This window comes from Hipposideros armiger, unplaced genomic scaffold (assembly GCF_001890085.2).
Source record: "Hipposideros armiger isolate ML-2016 unplaced genomic scaffold, ASM189008v1 scaffold_53, whole genome shotgun sequence".
NCBI lineage: Eukaryota > Metazoa > Chordata > Mammalia > Chiroptera > Hipposideridae > Hipposideros > Hipposideros armiger.
Window position 1 is genome coordinate 1,348,177 of NW_017731403.1, and position 16,849 is coordinate 1,365,025.

Genomic DNA, 16,849 nt, shown 5'->3' on the forward strand with positions numbered 1-16,849 from the left:
GAAGTTGATAAGGGGTATACCATACCTAATACTAGTTACTGAGTAATTATTGTTTCATTAGCTATTCTGTGAATTATCCAGGCCATTTTACTTCTTCTGTAGTTTTCATGTTTTGACTTATTTCCACAATTCTACCAAAAATTTTAAAGGATTCAAAGGCAATAGAATTTGAAACCAAAATTACTATCCTTCTGTTACTACTACTTGTTATTCAAGTCTATTTAATAAATAAGTTCATTTAGCAATTGAAATGTTTTGAATCTGTTATTTTCTACTTTATCATTGCGTAATGGCTATATTATTAAAACTAGTTCATTGATGAGAAAAATATAATTAGCAAGGTGTTGAATTGAAGAAGTATGTGGGGAAAAAATTAAAGTGAGCTGTGTGATGAGGAAAATGGTGGGAGCCGTCCTCTTCCAGACCAGGTTAGTGACATGATGTCATAAGAAACTTATTTTGCTTGCATGGTGTGAGTTGGAGGTCTTGGTCCTTTATAATTAAGGATAAGAATCCATGATAAAATTAGATTTTTTGTTGATCGTCTTTGCAGAAGGAGTGAGGATTCATTGGTTAAGAACCACTAACCTGTGCTCTCACCCCTAGGGTGTGAGCACTGAAAAGGATTAAGGCCCACTGTAGGGAAGCTTGCACTGAAGCCTGCACTGCCCTTTCCCCTGTTCTTTCAGTTAAATAGAAGATTTTTAGTTCCCATGACTATCAATCTGGTGCTTTTCACAAGCACCAAATTCTTTTAAGAAAATTAAGATGACTTATTTTTAGAAATCCGCTCGCCTAGAATACTGAAAGATGATTTTTTTTTTGCTATTTCATGTTGACAGATCCTATAAATATTATATTTTTCCTGATGAATATTAGTTTGCTTTAATTTATGTTGAATTTGGTGGTTGATATAAACTTTTAAAAATCAAGGACTGATTTTTATATAGTTAGGTTTGCTTGCCCAGTAGTAATTATAGAGTTTGGCAGTGTTGAATCTTACATTTCATTAGAAATAGGCATCTAACAACCCTGTGGACATAAACTCTTAACTTTTATTTCTAGAATACTACAATTATAAGGTGCTTTCTTTTCATGTTTAAAGGCTCTTAAATAGCTTTTTTAAATGCTGAATTGTTACATTTTTTCAATATCTGCCAAATTGGTATTGTATTTAATCTTGGAAATATATTTTGATTTTGTTAACTAAAAATAATTGCAGAGTATTAAACATTCTCAGTAGTTAAAGCTCTTTTTTTTCCATTTAATTTGAGCTTTTGTTGTTACTAACAAATAATTTGTGGCACAGTTTCGTTTCTTTTCTTTCCTTCTCTTTCTTTCTTTTTCTTTCTCTTTCTTTCCTTCTCTTTCTTTTTTTAATGACTGCTAGAATCTATATACTTGTCACCTTAGTGTGCTAGAAATGTTCCACTCAGATCAAGGATTTCTTTCTGGTTTTGTATGTTCTCACCTGCTCCTCACTGTAAATCATTGAGATGTCAAGTGCAATGATTAATTAAGCTGCACGTGCAAGTGCTTTTTTTTCACCTGTCAAGAAGGAAAGAGGTTTTATAGCAAGATTAGATTGTGCTAATTCACAGCTTTTACTCCAGGCTGTCAAATGTGTAGAAATATTTTATATTTTTTGATGCTTATTCAGAAAATGGCATACTAGGGTTTGTTTGGTTTAGAATTCTTAAATATTGTAAGATACAATTATAATACTAAATGCTTTCATTAAATTCCTAATTAGAGACAAACAGTAAATTCAGAATTCTTACATAAATGTTTGGAATCTAAGGTTCATATTTTGTAATGAACTTTTATTCAAATACTGGTAGTTTATCTAAGTTATTTAAAGTAAATATTTTTAAGTTTTTCGTGTGTGTGTGTGTGTGTGTGTGTGTGTGTATGTATCATATACTCCACAGATCATTCATGAGATTTCTTCTTGTAGTATAGCATGGGTTTAAATTTGTGATGAAATGATGATGGTGGTAACTATACTTTTTTCTTTGGGTAATGAATATTTGCAGAATGTAATATTAAGCTTCTAATTTTTATACTTTAATGTAACACAAAAGATTTGGAAAGCTTGTTCTGCCCACCCTAGTTCTTTCATCCCTACCCCCAACTTATAAACCATCAGTAAAAGTAAAACCTCAAATTGTATAGTAATCTTAATCTATTATTAAAAGGTCCTAGAAAGGAAGATTACAAGGTAGATTCAGGTTTTGAATCGGTTTTGCCATTGGTTTAGCAGCGGGTGGGCAGGCAGATGCCTGCTCAGAGTAGAACCTATTGCCATTTTTCACCATTGATAGAGTAGCCTTTCAGAGTCAATGAGCTCTGTCAATGTGAGCTTGTCAAGGCTACAACTTCATAGACCTGAGAGGCGGTTTGAGAGGTCAGCCCTTTTCAGGTTCGCTGTGATGCAAATGAACTTTAATGCTTAAACAACTATTGGAATTTTTATGTCTGCTCCTTGTTCTTTTTTCTTCACAAAGTCATTGACGAGACATTCAGTGCTTTTTAAATTGGAAGTTGCATTGTGCTAAAGACCTAGTACAGATTTACGGAGGGCTGAAAGCAGTTAGATCATGTTCTTTTCATGGTGCGATTAGAATCAAATCGATTTCCCTACAGCCTTCAGCATTCAGATGGCAATTTTAACAAAGCTCGGGGGCTAGACAAGGGACAGAACGACTGAACTGAATGTTAATTACACTCTGCAGCCTTATTTTCTTTTGATTTGGGGCTGACTGGCAACTAAATTAACAAAAAGTGTGACCATAACTGCTGCCCTATTTTCATTTAAAAGGAGCGCTGCCTCTAAAAGGCTATCTTTACAAAGAAACAAGTGAGATCTGCTGATCACTGTTAATAAGGGCATTTTTTTCTTTAAAATTCTTGTCCAAAAAACTTCAAAAAAATAATGTAATAAGTTAGTTATTGGTGTATTATTATCTGGAGAGTTAGCTGGTTTTCTTATTTTTATGACATAAGCTTGGAAAACATAAGGCAGTAGTGGTAATTCATTGGTAGTTATCAATTATAATTGGCACTTCTGTGACTGTGGTATGTCTTTAGCATGTTCAACATGCTGAAAGGTAATGTGGTAACTAGATTACAGTAGATACAATTTTACTATGTAACATTAAAGTATTCAAAACCAGCTTGATTCCAACAATTTTTCATCTACCTCATCCTTGCTTGACATTCAAATTTTCATATTTTATTATCAGTACTTATTTAGTTGCCACATTAATAGTGCTGGATGCTGTTTCCTTCCCCTGTAAGGAAGCTGCAGCTGCACCAAGTTGCAGTTGATTCTTGTGACAACACTGTCCTTTTTGCACCTGCAGCTGTGTCAGTCTCATCCTAACACCTGGCACCATGAATTATCCTCTCCTTTATTCATACTCCCAAGCAAGAAACATTTCATGCTGCATAGTTAGTACATTATTGCAAAAATCAAGTGATCTTAAAATAAATTTCTCAGTTGATTTCTTTACCACTAGTATTGAATTAAGAGTTTGATTTTACTATTATTCCTGTTGGTTTAAATACAATTTTGCCCCTGTTTTAATACTTAATACTTAAGTACTATTTAAGTATTGCAAAAATATTTTTGAAAGAAATGGGGATATAAATTTATATCATTTGGTAGATAACATAAGCTTTTTAGATGTTGGTAGTTTTAAATCAGAGGCTAGTAAGTTTGAAACAGTTCAAAGAGACACAATGCTAAAAACCAAAACCCTATCTTTATTAAAATAGAGGACTATTTCTGTTCAGGTTACTAGTTAGTGCTAGAATGTTGAAGTATTATACACCACCCTATACTCAGTCACTGTCGCATACCTCTCTCCTTTTCACACAGAAAGCAGCTGCAAAACAAAGTTTTTCTAAAACCAGTCAAGAGTAAACTTTTTTCTCATTTGTCTTCCAGACACGAAGATCGATTGAGAAGTTATTAGAATGGGAAAACAATAGGTTATACCACAAGGTGAGTACCACAGGGAGCAGCTTCGTACTGTTGGGGTCTGAATTGCACAGTATGGAAACAGATGCTTTTGTTGAACTAAAAATATGAAAGGTGGACAAATGGGTTAGTCTGTATGCTGCAATAAAATAGAACTCATTTTTCTTCTTTTACTCTCCTACTTGTCTAGCTGTGCTTGCACTGGAGACTGAGCAAAAGGAAATGTGAAACGAATAACATGATGGAATATGTAAGTTAAAGGGCTGTTTTGTGAGTTTCTCTATTAAATGATCATTTATTTTGCTTCTGATCTTATTCTTTCCATGATTATTAATCAGCAAAGGTGTCAGGAGCTTAATCTCCTGAGTGCCAGGATTTTCTACGGTTCACAGATGCATGGTTTCATGTGTAAGACTGATTTATAAAGTTATGAATGACTTGAAAACAAGGCTTCACTGTGTTCTGAAAAATAATAAATTAATTGCCAAGATAAAATAGCCTGAACATGTGTTGATGGAGTGTGAAATTTTAGATGCTGTATAAAGAATAACCACAACTTTGGTTACGCAGCAAGTCAGATATGGCTTTTTTATATAATGCTAATCAAGTTTCCAAGTATGGAAGAAAAGCTTTCAGCCAAGCCACTGGAGCTTAAGAAACTTCAGCCTTTATAAATTTTAACTACCCATACCTCAGTGGCCTTTAAAAAAATCTTTTGAAAATGTTATTAGAATTTTGTTTTGTAAAAATTATCTTAAAAGTAAGCAGGAGATGATATGTTGCTTATCTTGTCTTGAGTCTTTAAAAGATATCTAAGTTGGCACATGTATACAATGAATTTTAGAGCTTATTTAGCCTGGTATTTAATTTACTAACTCCTGAATTAGCTTGAACAATTTTTCTCCTTTTGAAAAGTTCAGAATACTATAGAAAATTATGAATTTTTATTTATTCTCGCTTGAGCTTTGGTGTTTTATTTTAAATATGGAAAAGTTATATTAAAAGAAAAAGATCTAAGGAATTGTTGAAAATTAAAGTCATAATCTTTGTGAAGTAACTGGCACACCATTTCTGACAAATTCTGTCTATTCATTGCAACAATTTAGCCATCATGGTGGTGGGGGGGTGTTGTGTGTGTGTGTGTGTGTGTGTGTGTGTGTGTGTGTGTGTGTGTGTAAAAGATTGATTGAAACAGTGCTTAAATAGTTGGAAATTGTCATAAAATCATTTTTCTCTGTAGCATTTTCCCTTTTACTATCATACTGTCAAATCCCATTTCTAGCCTTGGACATAAAATACATCTTAAAAATGTCTCTTTTTTTCATAGAATAGGCCTATTCAGTAAACCAAATAATATAGAATTCATCATTATGTATTATATCAAACATGTTAATTCATGAGGATGAAAAAGTACATTCAAATAACTTGCTTTGAGTTTGACCTATGAAAATGCTAGTCTTGTATTTCCATCATAGTAAGAGAGTTTATGTATTTTGGCAGGAGGGATGGATATATAGGAGATTGAAAGCATTTTGTGAAAAAATATTTGCTATATTTATAATCTAAACACTAATCTTAAAACTGAGGCTTTTATTTATTTTTGCACATTTCTAAATTTTCATTGGGAAGGAAAATATAAAGGCAATTCCCAATACTATTATTTCCAGGTAGAACTCAATGAATGTCATTCATTCATAAAATATACTCATTATATTCATGTTTATTTTATGCTTTTTTTGGCTAAAAATAAAATAATTTACTAATCTTTCAAAACATTGCAAACTATGTGCTTTGTTTGTAAAATAGTTTCCTTTATTTATTTTGAATTTTGAGATAAGCACTACTACTAAAGCCAGTATATTTTTCACACCATCATAGAAGATACTCAGAAGAGTAGCAAAAAAAATTTTTTAATTGCCAAAAAAAATGTATTTTTTTTCTAAATTTTTTCAGAGTGTGTATTATATTTGTGATAGTTGAATGGGGGGAATAACATAATTTCAAAAACTTCCTAAAAAATAATTTTAAAAAGTTAATATAGCAAATCACCTAATAAGAAGAGAGTGCTTCCTTATCTAATGAATTGGGACATTTTTACCATGTATTTCTCTTTGACCTCAACTTTAACTTATAGAAATTTCATTTGTTAAAGGCAAATAATTCTCATTGATTATATTTTCAATATTGGAGACAATCTAGAAAAATACCAACTTGATGCCAACTTTTCTTTTCTTCAGATATGGTAGAGCAGTATGATTTAGAAGGAATGAGACAAGTGGTCAATTTCTGTGTGTGTCTTCTGAAGGAAAAGAGTTTATAGGATATATTCTTTAAAAACTAATAATAGTGCAAATATGGTCAGAGATAGACTTTATTTTGCATTATGTAGTACACACTGTAAATTGTAATGCCTACATTCAAGAGCTGAAATTGTAAAGACTGCTTGATTGAGCACATAGTTGAAATATGGAAGTATTTACTGAATGTTGACTCATAAGTAGTTTAAACATTTAATCATCAAATTTTAGAGCTGCAAAGAATCTTGTCATCTAGTCCAATCCCTCTATTTTATAGGTGAGGAGGGTGAGAAACAGTTTCTAACTCAAATGAAGCAGACAGGAAGCTAGTGAATATTTTGTAGGCAAGCAACAGGTCAGGAGAGTGGCAAAGGTGACACCTAAGGCTTAGTGAAGTATAACTAAATAGGAGAGGAATATTTTTGAGCCAGGTATCTTCTTTATTGAGGCAGATCAGAAGCCAAGAGAACTGAAGAGTAAAAAATGAAGATGTCAGGTCCAGATGACTTGAAAGTAGAAGGTGTCTAAAGCCTGAAGGTCATATTAAGACACAGTTTTTGAAAAAGAATGAGGAGTTCACCAAACCTGGCAACTGTTCAAATTAAATAATATTTTTTGTTTGTTTATTTAGCATCTAGTCTATAAAGAGAATAAGGGAAAGAATTTATTGTGATATAAGACAGTTCAAGTTTGGAATAAAAATGAGCTCTGGTCAGCTTGTGTCTTTCTGTGCTACTTGTGTTTTGTCTTTGTTGGTTTTCCTTTAGTTTTTTTGTAAAAGGTCCTTTGGAATAAATTTTAACCTTTAATTTTGCTAACCTAAGAAGAAAAGGACTTAAAAAAATGAAGAGATAAAGGACCAGTACAGTTGATGTAGAGGTCACATATCCTGGTACAGTAAAATGAGAGCAATTCTAGAAGTTCAAGACCCATGGAATTGGGATAGGTGAAAAGGAGAAGCTTGAAGAGATGGATACCGGGTCAGCTGTAGCCACATAGTGCAGTAGAAAGGCCAAGACTTATGAGTTAAGACCGTCCTTTGTTCAAATAGTGACCCCACAATCCATGGTGTTAGACTTCTGGGATCATCAGTTTCCTCATCTGTAAAATGAGGATGATAATACTGGCCTCACAGAAAAGCTGTTGGGACCCATAGAGTATGAAACGCTTGGTATGTAGTTACTTAGTAAATACGAGTTCCGGTCTCTCATTCATGTGTGCATTCTCCTGTGTGTCAGAGGCACTATCAAAATTGTTGTAAGTGATGGACTATAACTGAAGTGTTGTTAAGATAAAAATCTATTTACATCTTTTAAAAACTCTTTTTCTCTCCTTCTACAGGTCATCCTCATAGAATTTTTACCAAAGACACCGATTTTTCGACCAGATTAGCATTTACTTTATTTATAGAGACTTTCCAAGTATGTTGTCTTTCCAATGGTGCCTTGCTTGGTGCTCTTCTGGTGGTGACATAACATTGGTTCTACAGAATCGTGTGGTGTTTTTTTCTGTTTTTTTTTTGTTTTTTTTTAATTAAATAACCGCATGTTCTAAGTGTGCATTTTTGTCAAACTTTGCAACAGTTATTTCATACAGATGTTTAATACTTAAGTTATTGTGCTCTTTTCTGTTATGTATTGCTGATTTTCAAGGATTACTTTTTTGTATTATCAAAAAAATACATTTGAACTTAGCATAAAAAGTGGCCAGCCTTTTTTATTTTATCACCAAGGTACACACAGTCCTTTATTAATTCCTTAATATAGAAAAACACCTTTTTTAAGGTTCTACTTATCTATTCTAGCAAGCACACTCTTTGTATTATTTTTCTTCCTTTTTAAATTTAACAGTTATTTTGAAATAGTAAGTTTTCTTTAATAGCTTTTTGGAATTTAACATATTTTTCTCGTACAATTCCTAATGCTCTGTTTACAGCAGAAATAACTGTAGCATTATGAAGACCTATAAAAAAGTTTTGGAAGCATTTCTGTCTTCAGAGGTAGCAAGGCAGGATTAAATTATTTTTATTAGAATAGACAAATCAGTGAATGGTATGCATGCATCTAATGGTTACTAGAGCTCAGGATCATAAAATATACTAGCATTACAATCTGTGTATATTTTTGATCAAGATGTTAATAATGGCCTTACTTGGGTTATTTTTTAAATGTTTATCAAATCTTATATGCAAAAGTATGGAAATACTCCTTTAAAAAATTTCTAAGGAAAATATTTCTCCCAATCTAACATAGTTGCAGAATGGATATATGTTTCTAAAAAGTTTTTGAAAGAAAGCAAAAAGTTCTAGAATGAAAGTAAGCTGGTGTTGAATACCCATTGATACTTAGAGCAGATTATTACTGAGAAATGACAGACATACTTGTTCTGTTTTTATCTACTAGTTTACTTTCAGTCAGTTATGTGTACTTTTTTGATTGACATATAAGTTTAAAGCAGATCAGCTTGTTTCTTTTAAATATATACATACATACATATTTTTTTCTCCTTTTGGTTGTACATATCTCCATGCATTTTCTGAATGGCCTATATGTACATTTTTGTTTTTATAAGCCTAAAATTTTACAAGTTTTAATGTGTGTCAAGAACTTGTTCCATACTGCTGTGGTATCGAGCAATAATGTGAATAACTTTTGAAATTATATAAACTATGCTTAATAATTTGTATTAAGAATTGGTACCACTATACAACCTTTTTCCCTTGTATTAAATCTTTTAAATAACAGTTTCATTAATTTATATACCTGTATTTTTAATAAGTATTTCTTTGTACTTCTCCAGAGTACTGTAGTTCTATATAAATTTGAGTAGTTGAATGCCACTATTTTATTTCCTATATCCTATATTGGACATTAGGAACTATCTTGAAAACTAGGATTTTTTTTTTTTTTGGTATGAGAATTATTTGTTTCCATTGCCCCCCCCCCCAAACAGTTAACAACTTGAATTTATAAAACACCTTTCCTCTGAACAGCTCAAAATACAAAGAATTCAAACACTTCTCACTTTATTTACCTTGTGTCTAGGGTGTGGCCTACCACCTTGAAGTAGTGCAATTAAAAGGTAATGCTATTCAAAAACTCTAGCATTCCTCTGTGGTTTCGGTGTGGAAAATTATTCTGTGGAGAATGCTAAGTCTGCCTCCATATTCAGAAAGAGCAGAAAAATACGACTATAGACTATGCAACATGTGTTCAATATCTAAAATTTTATAAATTTGTAGAGCATCATATGATAATTAGCTTTATAGGAAGAACTGTACCTATTTAGACCTAATTTTTTTCTCCTGTTTTTAGTCTTTGTAAATTATAATTTTTAATTATTTTATTCCCTTAAGAATATTTTAACAGTAAGATAATTTTCATAGTTAGTATTAAATATAGTATTTTAAAAAGGCTTTTCTAATTTTATTGAAAGATTTGTCAGTGGCTTAAAGATTCCCTAGAAATGTGCTGTCTTACATTTCTAATGTCTATGTATAAAAGAGCCGTAAATGCTTAATATGTGTCATATAAGCCAAAGTATGCCTTGAGCAGTTAGATGTTTATGCCTGGGTTTTCATTAGTAGCCCCCAGTATAAGCCCTCTGGCTTATCCTTTCTTGAGTCATGAATATAAGTGTCCATGTTACCGGAAATTAGAAATGTCAAAGATGCCTGTGTTATGTGAATATTAGTCTAAAGGAAATATTTAAAATGATGATTGTTTTTCAGTTCCTGGTTTCTGACTTAAAGTTTGTGAAACATGAACCGTATAGGTACTTTTAAAACTGGCCAAGAAAAGGTATTTGCAGAAAATTAAATGTATAGATTTTACATAGGCTAACTGAATAACTTACGATCTTTGTTTATACATTATTGGCATTTTACAATCAGTCCACCATTCTTGTGTAGAAACATTCTTTTATGAAATAATGTACTTTGCAAACCCTATTATGTTTTAATACATGACTTGTGTATATCTGGGTTAAAATATATGCCCCCAAACATAATGACTATAGTAACATTTAAGTGACACATTTAGTTTCTAAGGTAGGTATTTCCCCTCTCACACAAGAGGGTCACTTTACCTATATAAAATGGTCATCAGATACTTTATTAAGACTCTTTAATGACTAGGTTCCATTCATTTAAAATATAAAAATGTAATTTAGGCCTCAAATCAAGAAGTGTTCAAATCCTGAAAAATAGTAAACTGTGATTTCATTTTTTTTACTATAAACACTAGTTTTGTAATTGAATGATTTTAAATCAAGAACCACAACTTTCTCCATGGTTGTGTTTTCAGTGTTATTGCTTCTTCATGTTAGCAGACGCAGGCTAACTGTATAAAACTTTGACAACGTTTCATATCAATCTTTGGTTTAAAAAGAATGATATTAAATAATAACATGTACAGTTTGGACCCACAGTTGCACAAGTTCACAACTACACTCGTTTTTCATGACATTATATACACAGACTGTTTCAACTTCTATGGTATTCTGCTTCAAAATTATAACCTTTTGCTGCATGCCTGATTTTCACTGTAAATATTTGCTTTGGCTAATCTGTACTTAATCAGTAGTACTAACTCAGAAGTACAATGTGTTTAAAACTGTCTTTAACTGAATCCCAGCATCTAGTCCTGGACCTTTCCTTCTATCACACTGAAGCACTGTGGGTCCCTTTGCAGCCCTCTTGATCCAGAGCGTTCTCCTAGTCAGGGACATCGTTCAGAATTGGCTTTCCAGCTTCCTTCCCAGAAGCTCCCAGTGAGAATGTTAATTCTTTTGCATTCTTAGCTAGGTGTTTAGAAGGCCAGTTAAAGCGAGTCCATTATATTAAGTGATGAACAGTGTATAGTCTCAGTTCTGATAAGGTGTTACTTGCGTTTTTAATAGGGAGTTTCTTAACTTAAATTTCCAATTGATGCAGTGGTATAATTTGGTGTTTTCCTTTTCAATAGACCCTATCAGTCCAGAATTTCCAGAAGGGAGTCATAAGGTAGTTGTATATGGGGCTTCAGAAACCACCATTTCTGAAGAAAGCTGGTTTATATTAGTATTAGGGCAGAAAGAATAGGCTCAAGGCGAATACTAAACCAAACAATTATCCCATAATAGTTGGTGTTTAACTACTCTTTAAAAAAAGAAATAGAGCAACTCTTAATTTTCCATAGATATAATAGCCAAGTTTTTTAAAGTTGAAGTTTGAAGATTTGTTTTTAAATCTTGAGTTATTACCTTGTTCTATACTTTTATGAAGATTTTAAAATAGTAATTTAAGAGAAACCTAAATATTGTTTATATTCTGTTTCTGTAATAGGGAACAATCCTCCCCCGCCCCCCCCCCCCCGCCCCCACAATGGTAAATGGAACTTCTGTTCATGGCCTTAATAAGACAATACTGAAAACATCCAGAATGCTAAATAAGCCTGAATTTAAAATCATTTCTATGTTCTGCACGATCAGCAAGTTACTTGGCCTCTTTGCTCTTATTTTCATTCCACAAAAGGAAGATACTATCACTACCTCATATTTTAAAATCATTTATTTTTCTGTTATTTATTACTTCCTATATAAAAGTAGCTAGATGTTTAATAGTAATGGTTGAGTAGTTTTTTAATTTATTTACAATGTCAGCAAAAACTTGAGTTATCAAATTTTGCATTTAAAATTAGAGTTAGAATGAGTACTCTATGTATGTACTTATAGTAGTGGTTTGCATGTTTAAAAATCAGGTAAACATTAAAATAATACTTGGGAAAAGTTTTTTTCTAATAAGACCTTTTAAAATATAGTTTCATCTCAGAGACTTAAAATCATACCTTTTTTTTTTTTAAACATTTTCTCTACTTCATAAACATGGTGCTCTGTCTGAATTTGAGAGTTGACTGCTTGTTTTCTCTTGATGAAAAACAGATACTATATCACTGTTTTAGCTCTTTATCTCGGAAATATTTCAATGAACTAACCACATTAGGCAGTCTAAATTTTGGCAGATAAGCTATCTTTTTTTAAAGAAACATAATGTCAACCAGCCTTCAGGGGAACATAAGTAACGTCAGTGTTTTGGCTGCTCCTTGTTGGACCAGAGTGTACCCCCAAACTGCAGATTTTTCTTTCCTATTATCTCTCCTACTGCTTCTTAATTTAGTTAAACTGGTTCCAGTTCTTTCTTGGCATTAATAATACATAGACTTAAAATGTTTTAGAAGGAAAAAGTATTCCCTCAAGCAACCTTTTTTTACTAAATAAAAGATAACTTCTTTCTCTTCTAATAGCAGCTTATTTAATTAGGTAATTACAATAATCTCATTGCATTGCCATGAAGTCTTCATAAACAAGAGTTTGTTTTAACTGAAGCTATCAAAGCCCTCTTAAAATCTCTCTTGTTACATTTGTTGGAGCTAATGACGTTTTATCCTCTCAGAAGAGTTTAGTATTGTGAAACTGGCAGTGGAAGCAAGGTAGACATGATTGGGAAACATGCTGAAATGGACTGGCTGATAGAAATAACTGCATTGCTATCCTACCTACACTTCGGTTTGTTACAAGGGGGAAAGTTATGCAGTGGCCAGGAACTGCACACAGCTGTATGCTTCCTTTTATACATTATGTGTTACAATGGAAATTATTTTAAAAAAAAATGTTCTAGGTAGAGTTTTTCTCTGCAATCGTGTCTTTTGAGAAGAAAATGGGAGGCTACCTTGAATAAAGTAATCTGTTTATCTTTTATAATTTGTGTGACAATTAAACAATTGAAAATACTAAATAAAGGGTTATGTAGGAATTGTTTTCCTATATCCTTAATGAACAAGGAATAGCTTTCAAATAAAATAATTTATCAGGAACCTATGATTGGTGAGCAATTAGGCAGCCCCAAGATCAAGGCCTCTCTTAATTATGCTTTCAGGTAATTATAGTTACAGTAAGCTAAGTCTAGTAACATTAAAAAAAAAACTTTGGGAAAGTATACATTTGAATTTTAAAGATATGTCTTACATTGTTCTTTCATTAAGATATTAAAGCCCATTGCCAAACAAATATGTTTTTGTTAAAATCAGATTTTTTTTGTTAGATAAAAATTTGTTGGCTTTCATAATTGTGCAGAAATTTGTAGACGGGTTATATTTAAGGTGGTTTGGTTTCTGGTCCTGTGTTGCTTGTAATATATTTAGTCTTGTAAAATGAAGTCTTCATTGACAGGATTTTTCTAGTAAACAAATGGAGACCTAATTTGAACTAGGTGATTTTTTTAAAACTTTTTTTTTGTTTACATGCTTTGCTAGTTCAGTTTTTGTTTTTAAGTGAGTCTGTTGTAATATGTGACTTTAATACATGATTTCATGCCTAAAACTATCGGCTAATTCACAGCATTTGGTCTTTAAAGACTATAATATATTAAATAAAATTTAGCCATTTTAGATGGAAGTAGGAAAAGGGAGTCTGAAACTTAGAGATCAAACCACTTAAAAGGAAATTGACCAAACTAATAATATTTGTTGAAACAACCATCATAAGAATATACACACATATTTCTTCTGTAGACATGATCTGTATAAATATCTAGTAGTAAAATGATTGACGTTATGAATATGACTTTAGGAGCCATGTGCAATAAATTCAGAGAAAATTTTATATGTTCATGAACTTGCATTATAGTTGGAAAAAAGAATAGGAAAAAAATATAACATGTAGTTACCTTTTTTTCTCCAAGGATCTTAAGTTGTCCCTAAAATTTGAAAGCCAATACAGCTTTTAAATAGGGTTCTCAATTATTCTATTTAGGTTTAGCATTGGTTTTTAAGCTTTCATGGGGAGGCAGAAATAATTCTATTTACAACCCCTGTAAATATACATGTTTAGCAGTATTTAAAGTTTATCTGTTGCATTGTATGAAATGACTTTGTCATACACATTTTTATTTTTTTTGTTTTACTTGATTGACCCAGATTCTAGGGCAAATCTTTAAGAAATAGCTATACACACACACACACACACACACACACACACACACACGTATATATGGTAAAAATATATATGTACATACACATAATTCTAAGATAAAGTAATTGTATCACAGTTCACTAAGGCATCTCTTTGCAGTAGGTGGTAAAGTTGCTTTTACCTCCATCACTTGGATTGTTTTAGTTAAAATACAAAATGGTAATTGAGTCTATTTGAAACATTTAAAAACTAAAGAGGGAAATTTTGTGTTTGTAGGTCATTTTTGTGTTTCTCTGAGTCATCTCAATATTGTAATTTAAAAATAATTGATTCCTTATTTTCTGAATTTTTATTCTTTTATTCACATTTTCATCCTAACAAGAAAAATGTGAGAGTTCTCAGCAGTGTATTAAGTTTCCTTTCTTTATAAAAGGAGACCTAAGCAGAAATGCCATTACTGCTTGAAGTAGTTACTATCTTAGAATCCATCACAGAAAGCCTAAAAGATAGCCCAACCTTTTGTACCTACAGTCTTAGATATTGTTAGATAGCCATTCAATTTTCTTTGCATTGTATGTGAGATGAATATTTCTTGAGACTTTTTTGTTTGCTTTACTAAAGAAATCAACGAAGGAAAAAAAAAAACCTCAAAAAACAAAACAAACAAAAAACACCCTGTAACTCATGTGAAGCATGCAGGGTGTTGTAATTTCAGTTTGCAAAGCGGTGTGATACAATGTTGCTGAGCCAAAAGCACACGATAGATTTAATGTAGCCAATTGTGTACTTTTGAAAAAAAGAGTAACTGTTCCCTGTGAGTTAATTTTGGATTTTTTCAAAATCTCTCTTTTAGGCTTTGTGCTGGATTCTTCCAGACAAATGCGTATTCCATGTGGGCCACTGTTCTGCTAAATGCTCTCAGTTCTCCTTTTGCAATCAAGATTATGTTGCTAAGGAGATTTTGCTTTTATTGGTGCCATTGATTTGTGTTAATACGTTTTGAATACCTCTCCGTATTCTTCCGTAGACAAGGCCAAAAGAAAAACTTCCCCGAGTTTCCCAATTTACATTACAAATGGAGCGGTGGTGTAATGAAGCCAATATAAAGTGGGCAGTTGAAAGGGAACTAAAGAAAGGGCACTCAAGTGAGAAATGAAGAAATGTGCCGAGTGTAGTCTGTGCTGCCTTCGGTCCAGCTGCAGGAACTGGCTCTGGCCAGAGGTAGAGTGAGTGAGTACCTCCCTCTGCAAAGACCACCCACTTTTTGGAGCTCAGGCTGGCACACCGTAGATTACCTCATTGACTAATATAGGGCCCTTAAAAAAGGTGAGAAACTTTTTCTGAGGTGGCAGAAAGATGGTTCTCTCTCACCCCTGAACTCTCTCTGAGTCCTTCCTAGAGTGGGACTGAGACTAGACTTTGTATACCTTACCCCTTAAGTTGTCCTTTAAAGTAAGCCCTATGGTTGAACCAGATCCTTTGGTTTGAATTTGAATACCATATTCAAATATTTTTGTTGGCATATCTCTCTAGGTGAGAAGGATGTTAACTAGATGAAATTGAAGGTGTTAGTTAAATGCCCCTTACTTTATATTGTATTTTAGACTCCAAAGACTCTTCTCACTATAAAACTTAACTATTCTGTCTGAGTAGGAGAATGCCAACTAAATATGTTTGATGCCGTGAGGTGATTTGCTTAGGCTGCAGTACCCGAGATGCTAAGGAATACATTTGTGGCACAGTAATACCTCCTAGTGATTCACATTGTTCAGTAGCCTGGTGGTAATATGTATGGTTTTGTGTTTTAATCAGAACAAAAATACTGCATTGATATAACTTGAAGACATTTTTGACATTTTATAGTTTGTTTTTTTTTGTTTGTTTTTATTGGGGAACAGTTTTTTTCCAGGATCCATCAGCTCCAAGTCAAGTAGTTGTTTCAATCTAGTTGTGGCCCATGTGGGGATTGAATCGGCAACCTTGGTGTTATGAGCACTGTGCTCTAACCACCTGAGCTACCGGCCGCCCCTAGACATTTTAAATTAGAAATGTCAATGTAGAAACTATGAAAAAAAATGCTGCATAGCCTGAGGAAATTAAAAATTAATCACTAGGATAGCATCTCAAATCTGCATTATTTGGAGATGAAAAATGGCTATTTCTGTTAAAACAATTCAGCAAAATAAAGGTCTTAAATTATCAGTTCTTTAATGTGGAATGACCTGGACAAGAAGCATAAACTGCAAAGGCATTCTGCTGTCACTAAGAAATAGGATATGTAAAAAATCTGAAAAAGAAATCCTTAATTCCTGTAATTACAGTGTCTTTTCAGTGTTTTTTCCCCCAAAAGATACTTATTAACTACTGTGCTTCATGGATAAAATTCCAATTTCTAGACTAAATGTGATAATTTTTGTCTTATATCCCCAAATTTTGGTTTACATGTACTTCTGGGATTTTTTTCCTGTAATATTTTTAAAGCTTTTAAAATTAATAATCTACAGCTTAAAGACTGAAGTTGAAAAATACCGATGGGATGGATACACATATATATGTTAATATATATTTTTAAAGATTTTATTGGAATAATTTTTATTTTTTAATTACAGTTGACATATTC

The 16,849-nt window shown here is 32.4% G+C and overlaps 1 protein-coding gene across 2 annotated transcripts in view; it reads left to right on the top strand.

Moving 5' to 3' along the window:
* CHIC2 (cysteine rich hydrophobic domain 2) overlaps positions 1–9,121 on the top strand; it is a 35,880-nt gene extending 26,759 nt beyond the window's left edge. For both annotated transcript variants that reach the window (XM_019640910.1, XM_019640911.1), the window contains exons 4-6: positions 3,953–4,009; positions 4,176–4,235; positions 7,624–9,121. In XM_019640910.1, coding sequence (XP_019496455.1) covers positions 3,953–4,009; positions 4,176–4,235; positions 7,624–7,674 — 168 coding nt within the window. In that variant the 3' untranslated portion in view covers positions 7,675–9,121. The remainder of the gene's footprint in view (positions 1–3,952; positions 4,010–4,175; positions 4,236–7,623) is intronic.
* Positions 9,122–16,849: the final 7,728 nt, after the last annotated feature.